Source organism: Anguilla anguilla, chromosome 9 (genome assembly GCF_013347855.1).
Source record: "Anguilla anguilla isolate fAngAng1 chromosome 9, fAngAng1.pri, whole genome shotgun sequence".
Lineage (NCBI taxonomy): Eukaryota > Metazoa > Chordata > Actinopteri > Anguilliformes > Anguillidae > Anguilla > Anguilla anguilla.
Window position 1 is genome coordinate 30649566 of NC_049209.1, and position 12232 is coordinate 30661797.

The 12232-nt window shown below is 45.7% G+C and overlaps 1 protein-coding gene across 7 annotated transcripts; it reads right to left on the reverse strand.

Annotated features, from left to right (window-relative positions):
- Window positions 1-1256: 1256 nt before the first annotated feature.
- Window positions 1257-6322, reverse strand: LOC118234994 (RNA-binding protein 14-like). 7 transcript variants are annotated; one of them, XM_035431933.1, is made up of 5 exons: window positions 6255-6322; window positions 4411-4510; window positions 3737-4106; window positions 1885-2818; window positions 1257-1471 (listed from the first exon to the last, which is right to left on the reverse strand). In XM_035431933.1, the coding sequence occupies exons 3-5, from the start codon at window positions 4083-4085 to the stop codon at window positions 1303-1305; spliced, it is 1452 nt and encodes a 483-aa protein (XP_035287824.1). In that variant the 5' UTR covers window positions 4086-4106; window positions 4411-4510; window positions 6255-6322; the 3' UTR covers window positions 1257-1302. The 7 variants fall into 7 exon arrangements, with proteins under 7 accessions (XP_035287824.1, XP_035287823.1, XP_035287822.1 ...); XM_035431932.1 differs by lacking the exon at window positions 6255-6322 and adding an exon at window positions 5303-6248; XM_035431931.1 differs by lacking the exon at window positions 6255-6322 and adding an exon at window positions 5075-6248.
- Window positions 6323-12232: the final 5910 nt, after the last annotated feature.

Consider the following 12232-nt stretch of genomic DNA (forward strand, 5'->3'; position numbering starts at 1 on the left):
AAATGGAGGAATACCTGCAACTATTGGTCATTCAGGAATAATGTGTTATACCCATAAATTGTGAGCTTATGATTTTACCAAGAAGAACCCAACTAGGAAAACACATCAAACATTTCAAAATATTTAACAAAAAATAAAAACCAGCAGGATTCGCAAATCCTCTACAGCAGAACTACCATAGCACAACACTACAGAGCTACAGAGGCTGTAGTTGGCCGTTTGAGTCCCCTTGTTCTTTTTTTTTAACAGAAAAAATAAAACATGGATTTCAAATTATCAAATTGAAATGTCCCTAAAATAAAATTAAAAAAAAACAAAAAAAAAAAAAACGTGGTGAATCCTTTTTCCCTTTCAGTATTAATAATATTAACAATAATAAACTTACTGAGGTTGCAACCTGCAGGCAGTATACTAGGAGTGCGGGGGGATGGGGGGGGGACTCAGTCTCAGCGCTCTGTCAGTCTGTGGTCCTTCTGCCGCCAGCAGAGGTAGATGCAGGAGCTGTAGGGATCGCGGGACCCCGGAGCCTGTCGCCATTCCCCAGTTTAAACGTCACATTCCGCTACGCCACGCCCCCCTGCTGCGAACGAGGGCCGAAGAGATCCGGGGCGAACGGCTGCCCCGTGAGTTCGCCCGTCCTCGTCTCCGCCGCCAAACGCGTCGCGCTTAACGCGTTCCCGCACGCACACACACACACACACACACACACACACACACGCGCGCACACGCACCGGTCCTTGGTCCTATGTACACATTTACGGTCGTCTGGCTCGCTCGTCGAACGTCAAAAAGCTTCTCTCTGCCTGTGAAATTCTCCCCGTGAGGTCCCTGCCACCCCCGCTCTACAAGACTGAAGCCTGCCAATCCAGCCGGCCCCAGTCTCGAGCCGTCGACAGCAAAATGCAGTTCTCCAGTCCCAAAAAATAGTGAAATCTGGTTGTACCCAAGAATTAAGACGACTATGGCTTTGTGCTGAGGCTCCGCTGCGCCCCCTCCTGGCTCCTTCCCGCCCTGCGGCATCCCTGTACGCCCCCGAGGGGCGAGAGCGTCTCTCCTGTGGCGGACTGTTCTGGCTGCACCTCACTGCGAGTCGACTCTGGGCTGAGTCCGGGGCGCAATCTACAGACACCCCCCCATGACCCCTCCCCCCCTCCCAAACAAAAAAAAAAAAACAACAGATTTTACCCACACTCCCTCAGGTCCGAACCTGCAGAGGGGGTGGGAACTGGGAGGGGGAGGGGGGGGAGGGGGTGGGGGCGGTGGACGAGGAGGTGGGGGGGGGGGGTGAGAGTACTTTGTGGGCTAAGGTGGGAGAGGTGGCTCGTATGCTGTGGGGAGGGCCTCCGCTGAGTGGGCAGCCATCGTGGGCATCCCAGGGGCTGATGGGTAGGCATACTGGTATTGCTGGTACTGCTGGTACTGCTGATACTGCTGGTACTGCTGGTACTGCTGGTAGTATTCAGCATAGCACCTGATGGGGAACACGCACATACACAGCAAGGGTTAGGATGCGTGATATTTAAGAGCCGACTGCAAGGTCCATTTAAACACTGGACAAGCATGCCTTACAATCTCAGGAGATGTGTGCTGTTTAATATTTGCAGATGAGTGTTGTTTCAACTCTGGAGAAGCGTGTTGTTTGAACACTGGAGAATCATGTGGTTTAAACTCTGGAGAAGCATGTAGTTTAAACTCTGGAGAAGCATGTTGTTTAAACTCTGGAGAAGCATGTAGTTTAAACTCTGGAGAAGCATGTTGTTTAAACTCTGGAGAAGCATGTAGTTTAAACTCTGGAGAAGCATGTTGTTTAAACTCTGGAGAAGCATGTTGTTCAAACTCTGGAGAAGCGTGTTGTGTTTTCCCGGGTGGAGGGGGTGCACTCACCTTGCAGTGGCGTCCTCCTCGGCTGTCGGAGTCTCGTCGGCCCGGGGAGGCGGGGTCGGGAGGAGGGCCCTGCGTTTGGGCCGCTGTGGGAGGAGGGGCTTGGGGATGGGGTCGGGCAGCAGGGGGCCGGAGCGCCGGAGCGGGCTGCGGTCCCTTTCCGACTTGGTCACGGCCTTCTGCTCGGCCAGGACGCGCTGGCCCTGCGCAAAGTAGTGCGCCCGCGCCGCCTCGAAGATGGCCTGGGCCGTGGGGTCGGTGCCATAGGCCGGGCTGGCCACGTGCAGGGCGGGCGCCACGCTCGTCACCGGGTTGGCGGCGGCGGCGGCGGCGGCCTGTCCGGCCGGGGTGCTCAGGTACACGGGGCTGGCCACTGCCGGCGCGTACACCTGCGTGTTGTACATGGGCGCCGTCAGGGAGCTGTACACCTGGGTGGCGCCGGACGTCAGCGCCTGGTTGGCCACCGTGCCGTACAGCTGGTTGGCCACCGTGCCGTACACCTGGCTGGCGAGCGCCCCGTAGACGGCCGGGCTGACGGGGGTGCCCTCGCCCCCGTTGGCGGCGCTGAGCCCCGTCAGGGCGGCGTAGGTGGGGTCGAAGGTGGAGGTGTTGTAGACGGAGTTGTGCACGCTCTGCTGCACCTGCAGGGGGAGCCCTGCGGCGGCGGCGGCGGCTGCCGCCAGCACGGCCGCCTGGCTCTGGTACTGCTCCAGCGTGGGCTTGCTGCGCGGGCACTCCCCCGAGTGGTGGCCCTGCTTCCCGCAGGTGCCGCACGAGCTCTTGCTGGAGGACTGCTTGCTGGGCTGCACCTTGGACAGCTCCACGGAGAGCGGGCGCCCCTTGAAGGAGGTGCCGTGGAGGGCCTCGATGGCCTGCAGCGCGTCCTCCTTGTTCTCCATGTGCACGAAAGCGTAGCCCGCGGCGGAGGAGAGCCTGGCTGTCAGTGGGCACAGGAAGAACAGTTAGAACCAGAAATCATCATCACCACCACCATCATCATCATCATCAACAACATCATTACCATCACCATCATCATATTTATCACCATCATCATCAACATATTTATCATCAGCATCATTATCTCTACCAGGCTATGCTAATCCACAGTGTGATAAAGTCTCCTCAATATTTCTCTAGCATGGAGATGTGAACTATAAGAAAATCCAAAGAAAACAACTCAAGTTATTATTATCCTTAACCATATTCCCCTTCAACTCTGCCTATTTACAGGATCAGGTAGGCAGGACAGTTTTTAGTGAACTAGAACTTTTTTTTATTGGCACGGCAGGTATGCCGCCCCCAAAGCAATGTGTTTGAAGGCGCATGAGCCATACCTCTACACCTCCAAGCATTTTGCACTTCAGCATTCTTCCTCATAAAATGTTAACGCTCATTAAAACCTACAACCAATAAGCACCACCCCCCAACGAGACACAAGTAAACAAGGGGAAAAATTAATTCCATAATTACATCACAACTAAAAATATTTCCTCGGCCCATGTGGACAAATATGCCCACACATATTAACAGTGCACCAACACAGCTGCTTTATGATTCATGTTATGATTTTCAGCACAAGGGGAATAAACAACAGCTCTACCACCACCAATATGTTTGGGCACACAAAACAACTGCTTTTAGTACACCATTATGTCTCTAGTTTTCCCCTCTTTCTCCCAATTACTGTATCTCAGATATTTGCAAGCCCATGCCATCTTTACAGTATCTTTGGTTGTCTTCAAGAGATGAAATTTTTATCCAAAATAACCCATTACTGCAAGGACATGATAACTTCTACAGGCCGGAAAAGTGTGTGTGTATGGGGGGTGGGGGTGGGGACTTGTTCTTCGCTCACCTTTCACCTTGTCGCACTCCAGCACTTTGCCGAAAGTCTGGAAGAGCTCCTGGAGGTCCTCAGCGGTGCACATGGCGCTGAGGTTTCCCACAAACACCTTGGTGGAGTGGAGTGGCCGCCCGCGCGACTCCTCCACCACCAGGTTGCGGCCGCGGAACTCGCGGCCGTTGAGCTCCTTGATGGCGCGGGCCGCCGCCCCCTCGCCCTGCAGGTGGACGAAGGCGAACTGCCGCAGCACGCTGCAGCTCACCACCGCACCGTACGGCTCGAAGATGGCCGACAGCTCCTCCTGCGACGTGTCCTGCGCCAGGTTCCCCACAAAGAGCTTCACCGTGTTGCTCTTGTCCATCGCGCCTGGGTACGGGTACACCTGCAGGGAGAGTGCCGTTAGCTCCAACCTCGCTCGCTCTCTCTCACAACTACAATATGCTCTTCTATCAGATGTCTCTACAACAGAAGACACTTTTTACAACTCAACCTGCGCATTACTATATTCATCTAAAACATCAATTACATGCTAGTAGCTCTGTACTGGAATATTAACAGCAGTTAATGTCCTCCTACTTGGGACTGAAGTGCTCCTTGTATTTTAAATACCCATGTGCATTACAGTTGAAAACAGTTTCCAAACGCAAATTCAGACGGGACATTCTCTGAAGTAATGCAAGACGTACCTATTCCTTATATAGGAGAGATTTGGGTTCTTAGTTTTGTGCAGGTTAACACAACCCTCTTCTGGATGCGTTTGAAGGTCATATACAGCAGCACTGGCCCCTGGGTTGGTGGTACAGATTTTATAGGTTTTATAGTTTAAATGCAATCATCTATTAATACTAATGTATTAGCATCTAAACAAATGCGGAAGTGCAACAATATGCAAGAATGCATATTACTTCATATGCTAATATCATATTACTGCACATTCCAACAGGAGACGCCCAGCACGACCGTTAGAATTACACTTAAATTAGATTGAGCAATTATGCAAATTAAGATCAACGGTAAATTAAAAGAACTCAGATTAATTCCCTGAAAAAGTGTTGTCTAAAACAGTTTAAAAAGGTACACTGAAAAAAGGTAACTGCAATAACTTTGGCAGTTATTTGCCGTCTCGCTGTATAGCTTCATTCAAGTCATCTACACGCGCACAGCAGCTGATAACACGGAGACCCAAGGGTGAAGTTTCTAGCATGTTACATATGAAACCACACTACACAACTTCACTCGCTTTGAGATAGTTGACAATGTAGCCAGTCAGCATTCGCTTGCTGATAAAATAACGTTACTCTCGATACTACAGCAAAAAAAGAACTAGTATGAAGGTGGTCTTAAACTAACTTGTTTTTAATCGCGACAGTGTAACTGAGGTAACCTGGCCTTGGGGTCTCGACGTTTGGTCTGGATAGCGCAGAAGGCCCGATTACAGAGACCAGATGTCCACTCTCGTACCACTGCAGACAGCAACGAACTTGCGCTTATGTTGTTTTGTTGAACATAAATACAAACAGTGTTTCGCTAGGTTTTCTAGCTAGATTGCCAGTCTGAATAGCAACACCGAAATCTCACCAATTACGAAGACAAAATTGACTCTAGTTGAACTTGGGAACTTGGCTACACACAAGTCGCGAAAGCGAAATGGTGGTTAGCGCGCTAGCCGGACGAGATCTTCGACTTCGGCCTACTACAAACTGCAACATTGTAAGCTAGACTGGCTAGCAATATTAGACGTTCATGCAAGCTAGTTAACCATTCAGTGGTCTATCTTTTTATACAGTGAGATATTATATACGACACAATGTACTGGATTATAGATGTTTATATTTGTATATCATTTCATGGAAATTGCTCATTTTCGGTAATGTTACTAGCTAGCTAACGATCTACTGCTGTAACCAACAATGGCTCGGTAGCTGTCGTGGCTTGCAACATAGCTAAATAGTACGGCATTATCGCAATACGAGATTAAAAGTCTTCAAACTGAATACATTTAAATTTAGCAATAATTACGATGTATAATTAACAGACATATGGGCAGTCCTCATAAGCACAGTCAGTGGACCTGGTACCACTAACTAAACTACAAGCTAACTACGGTGACATTTTTGCTATGTGGTTAGCCGATGTGCTAGTTACAAAGCTTCCGATCCATCTCCTTCCGGAGGTGACAATGGTTCAACCGGGAAATTTAGGTTTATAACCACTTTCACAGCATGCACAAACGAATGTGCACTCAGAACAACTATTGAGCTGTATGTCGTGACACAGAGACGCGCTCGTTTATAAGCTTGCCCAAAACAACCCGATGAATAAAACGTGGCCGGGAAGCGGGTGGCCTCAGATTGTCGGCTATGTGGAGTAGCTGCTAGCTTCCGCAAAATGCAAGAATGCCGCATTCATGCTTAATTAAAAAAATTGTATTCTGTTACCGAAAAATAATCCAGATGGCCATGAAAGCGTATGAAATCATTAAACAGTAAACAAATTCAAACAAACAAGAACACTAACTCTACCATCTTACCTAAGCGGTGCCGTATTTCAAAATGGCCGCACGCATCCCTTGTCTTCGTCAGGGTTGCCAGTTTCCGCTTTCTTTCATTCTACCATTGGTTGACTACAGCATAGAAAACGGAAATTTCCCGTCGTCAAAGTACAAAGTAGGTTATCGAATAAGAATAAGTAATAAATTAAGCACTAGTTAATCTCCGAATATAACTAGTTATTTGCTTTGCTTCTCGCTTACGAAAAGTGACCTAGTTGGTCCAATGTTAGATACGGAACTTTATTAAATAACGCATTTGACTGAAATTTATTGGCAAAGTTTAAACACATACAAAGCCTTTACAGTGCAGTATGTGAATGGAAATTGCCAACAGGGCCTGGAATTTCTAGCTAAACCCCTGAACTTTAGCAGTAAGTCCATGACAGTTATACAGAGGATAATAAAATAGGAAACCATTATAAACCAACTAATGATGTCATGAAGGAGTTTTGAACTTCAGGTAGGTTTGAATGGACCTACGTGTACCAGTTAGAAAAAATTGAATTAATTATTTGAGATACTAAACCGTGGGGACAGCTATAAGGTCATGGATGTAACAAGAGTGAATTCAATCAATGTATCCTTCACAGAAAATGTGTTGTGGCCAACATTTTTACATGAGGGGGAGCAGTGTGGCAGAGTGATTAACCAACTGAATCTGTAAATAAGAGGTTACAGGTTAATTGACCGGAGTACCCATTGAATATGTAGGAATGACCTAAAAATCATATTTATAGGTTTGCAGTGCAAAAATACTGGGAAAAATGGTTTTGGTCCACAATTACTTTTGATTCCAAAGTTTATTGAGCCAGAAGAACACATAAACACAAGACAAGTCTGTTAAATAAGAATAACAAACACATGGGCATGAGGATTGGTCCTCCTCCAATGTGGAAAATGTGTAGAAGTGACTTACAGCTTTGCGTCTCCCTATCAGAGAAAACTCAAATTGTTTGGAGGGTAGGATGCAGGGTGTGTGTGTGTGTGTGCATGCATGTTTGTGTATGCACGCATGTGTGCGTGTGGGTGAGAGTTTGTGTATTGCTGTGTATAGATTGCTAATAAAAAGGAGAGCAATGTACTGTAAGTTCTCTATGTTCTAAAACCATTGTGTTTCTCACAGTAGCTTGCTCACAAAGTGATTCTCCTACTCTTTAAACTAGGTTTATGGCAGTCCACAAACAAAATGCTATCACTGACTGCCACCTTCTGGAGATCATCCAACATCACAACATAGTTAACATATAATCAAAGGTAAAACCAGGAATGATTATCAGCTTGTTTGAATCCTGCTGCATTAACAATTCTGCAATTATCATGTAATTTGTACTATATTTATTGTGGCCACAAAAAATCCGTAGAGACAAAAAATCATTATGATTTCCCCAGCAACAAATTGCACAGCACAGAGCCGAAAGGCAGTATAAAGTTGTGTGAACATTTGGACATGTGAACTGCTGAAACACTAAACATGAATCCTGTAGTCCTTTTTGTTTAACGCTAACAGGCTTTCAGTCTTTCCGAGAGGGCTAGGGGAAGGTGAAGTGTTAAAAGTCAAAATGTAAAAGCCACTATGCATGCATAGTATTGCCAGGACATAGCTAGATTCTGCAGAGACCCCCGGTGGAGGTCAATTAATCAATCAATCAATAAGTTAGCAGATGCTCTTGTCCAAAATTGCAGAATGTCAGTGTTAGACTCAGGAATACGAAAGAGGAGACTGCTAGGTGTCTCATTCGGTTATGAGATATCATGCTGTGGTGCATGCATGCATGAGCCTCATGTTCTTGGATCAAATCCGGACTGTGACAGTGCCAACTGTGGCCGGTAGCTCCATAGGGCAATGTGCAATTGGAGACTGCCTTACCCTGGGAATGGGAGAATTCAGTTGGTTATGGGGTCTGTCTAGCGCTATCTAGTGATCCCTGCTGGTCAATCCTGTGCCCATGGGCTGCATTTTAAAGCAGCATATGAAAGGTCTTCTGACCCACGCCATTCAAGCTTAGAAGTAGTCAGCAGCAGTGTGAGAAGAAGCAGCACTGACGACTGTCTATATTGTCCTGCATCGGAGAGCAGTCATGCAGGAGACTGGGAAGTGCAGGCACAGAGTGGGAGATGGGCGAGAGGAAGACAGCTCTGGTTGGTGTGTGGGGTCTGATGATCTTTCTGAAATATAACAGAGCTTTAGCTAATTTTTTTTTCTGAACCACTATCAAAAGCGGCTGAAAAGAAACCCTTCCAAATAGTGGAAGCCAGGGTACTACCAATACCCCTCCACATGAGGAAAAAATAATACTATTCCAAATGAAAGTTGGGATTTCATGTCACACATAGGGCCAGAACAGCCCCCTCATTTCCAAAAACAACAACACACAAGTCTTAAGCCATAAGTTATGTCATCATAAGGAAAAAACAGAAGCTGAATTAGTGGGGGTGTTGAATGCAGCTCACCCATATGCGCACCCATATGAGCAGCCACAGGGGGCCCTTGAGTACCCAAACATAGACATTAACGTTGCCCTAATTCATGAAAAAAAACATTGTTCAATCAATGTTGACAAGTAACATTGTGTATCGTTTACGTCTGAAAAAAGAAAGATATTTTTAAGTTATAGTTGAAATGTATCTTATTTTTTAAAATGCACTCGTTTTTCCTTTGCGTTGTTCTAAGCGTGACACTCTATTTAACTCTCTGAGGTTATTTACAAAAAAACAAAACAAAAAAAGCACTTATCAATCTACATGTTTCTGAGTTCCGGTACATGCTGGCATACTGTTTAAATTTAGCTTCTAAGTGACGAGCCAGACCAGCCTCACCAGCCTAATACTGACGCGACTTGTTCAGGGTTTCCCGTTTTACCTACTGTATATTTTTCACAAAATATCTTGCAGTAATATATGTGTTAAAAAAGTATAAGTTTACTTTTTTTTGTCGGCATAAAAGTTAAATCTTTTTGCATTTGGGAATAATATAATAATGAATTATTTTACACCTGTAATTATTTTACCAGGTTAGTCCCCTTTAGATTAAAATCTCTTGTACAAGAGAGACCTTCCAAGAAGTGATGTACAGCCTTGGTACTAAATCCTTGTCCTTTAGGGCTGCAATAGCCCCAGTGCTACCTAACATTTGACCTGCAGGGCCACCGAGCTCAACAAACTACCTATTCTTGTTACTGCTCAGCTGCGGGACTGCTAGGCCTTAGGCCACAGATTATGTAATACCTTACTTCAAGATAAGTCTGTGATTGCCTTGAATCCAGTAATCCCTGATTTGAATAAACAAGTGATGCTTCTTTTCACAGGTTTGTGAGCTTTTGTGTTTAAAAAAGTAAAAAGACTTTAAAAAACTGGACTGGACTGCAGCCAGAGAAAAGTTCCTCCATGTGCTGATTGTGCATTTCCAGCTGTCTGCAAATTCCCACGCAATGCGACAGTGTGTTCTGCTTTGGCCCTTTTAAAAAAATAAGTCCTGCATAATCATTACAGAGCTCACTGGGGCATAATTACAGATGGCTGTATCACCCCCCCCCCCCCCCCAGGGAAGGCTATGTTACCTCAGTCCACGGTGTGTGGAGTCCTGGTATGTGGTCTCCCAGTGGGTTGCAGACAGAACTGCAGGGGTTAGGAGTCCACATCCAGGCAAGCCGAGCCACAGACTGTATGTCACTGGAGCTACACAAGAAAGCCAATGTGCTTTTAGGCCTTTTCCCCCTGTTAAGGTGACCGCAAGTTTCGTACGTGACCACACTGATCTTTCAGGCAGTGAATGCGAGAGTGGGATTTACACAGAAGCCTTCAAACCGTGTTGAGTTCATTTTGCGGGTGAATGGGGCACCAGCCGGTGAGATCATGCCTTCTTAACACATACAGTATACTGGAACAACAATAAAACCCCTGCTTGTCATTGTTGTGATTAATTGCTGTTTTTTTTTTTGTTTTTTTTGCATAACAGAACCTTTTATGAGGCCAGGATCTGGATTAGTGCAGGTCACAGCGCAAAGCACAAGAGCACGAGGTGGCGCTATGCTTGCTTGGGTGAAAATAAGCCATTCTGCATGCATGCTTGTGATAAATCTTATCTGGGGAGCTCAGGCTGTAAATAACACTAAGCATGTGCATGGGTCACTCAATGAGTGCCTTTTGAATGAAAACAATGAGAGCCATGTATACGTGTGGCTAAACGTAATGTGAGAAGCTGTTGGGTAAGATGGGAAGGAAGCCCAAACTAGGCAGACACCACTGAGGGCCCCAGATCAAGCCACTGAGTCCCAGGTCAAGGATTGGTTTACAGGCGAAGAGGTCGGCCCCCATGTCCTCCAGAATGGGTCAGGCAAAGTGTATTCCATGAACCCCAAAAGTCTGGATTTGGGACCCTCTGAGGGTCTGATCTAGACTCTGGCCTGGGGACGCTCTGTAAACTACCCAGTGATGAAAGACAGAACCCAAATGAGGAGGTTCCCAAACCAGGAAGTCTGTTCATGCTTGGATTTTACACTTCTCTTTGGGACAAGTTTATAGGAGCAGTATGGACTGGGCTTCTCCCTCAGCTCAGATTCACCAGTGCCCAGGTAGCTATGGCAATCCATCGCATGCTCTTGCGTCTGTCAGGTAACTTGCTGCTGGGGTTTGGGGAGGAAAAAAAACAACCTTCCAAATTATGTCAAAAATATTTTAAATAGCTGTTAAGTGTTAACTGTCTTCTTAGGGCGCATTAGTGCTTTGGATTTTGGTGATGGTGAAAATGAAGTTTTGTGTGCTTGTGTTCCAACACTTTTAGAATTGTATGACACAGGAAGGACGTACTGTAGCTATTTAGCTGGAAGAGAAGTCAAGGGATACAAGGTGAGATGAAAATGTAATGCAATTGCAAAGATAATAGCTAGTGCTGTATGCATGGAAAATTGCTGAAGTAACCCTTTATAATTTGAAAACGGACGCATGCTACAGTTGTTTTGCCTTGCCAAATCAATTGGTCAACCAATCATGTGATCTAGTGGACACAGACCTCTCAAAAGAAGGAAGTAGTGAGCCCACACTGGAGTGACAACTAATGGTTAATAGTAATTTCCAATCATTGATCACAGCCATCATTGGCAGTCAAATCCAGTCCTATCCTCACGCTACTGTGTTCTGGTGTCAAAGCCTGGGAACTGGGTATATTTCATATACGGAATATCTGCTTGAATTAAGATCATGCGTCAATAACTGTCAGTCTTGAGACAGCCCAGATCTACACCCGCAAAAACAATAGGATTCAATCCTGCTTTTCCCCATGCATGTACTGTGGGGGTAAATACTTCCGCAACACAAAAGCAACGTTTTCCTCATGTACTGGGCGCATATCCATCCAAAGGGCAATTGCCCTTTTGTTTTAACCTAATAAACATTCATACAGCTCAGAAAAAATTGCTTAATAGGTGCTAAATTCTTATATTTTCTTGTGTTTAGTACTGTAATTAATACTCCAGGCTCAGGCTGACCTGCTGGTTAGCCTGCTACGTATCCGGCCCCCACCCACCCTCATCTTTTTTTTTTCTTTTTTTTTGCCATGACAAACCCAACATCAGAGCCTGGAAAATCACACACAAAAATACTGTGTGACAACTCACTTGCCTATCACATGCACTCCATGTCCACACTTTTGCACGTGATGCCATCGGGGGGTGAGATGTTACTCATATTTAATTATTTATTTGCTGAACAGTTGGGGTGGGGGGAGATGCCAGTATTTGTATTTGTATCTGTATTTGTTCAACCAGAAAAATGTTTGTATTTGTATTCATCTAAAACCGGAAGTGTGTGGGGGTTAACCCAAAGCTGTATAAAATGCCAAATATTCCAGATCTTTACCATTATAATCACTGGCACTGTTATTGTTGAGATATTGAAGCATTAAAGTCATGATTTTACAATGACATCAATAATAATGCAGTTTAACATTTGCTTTGCTTTAA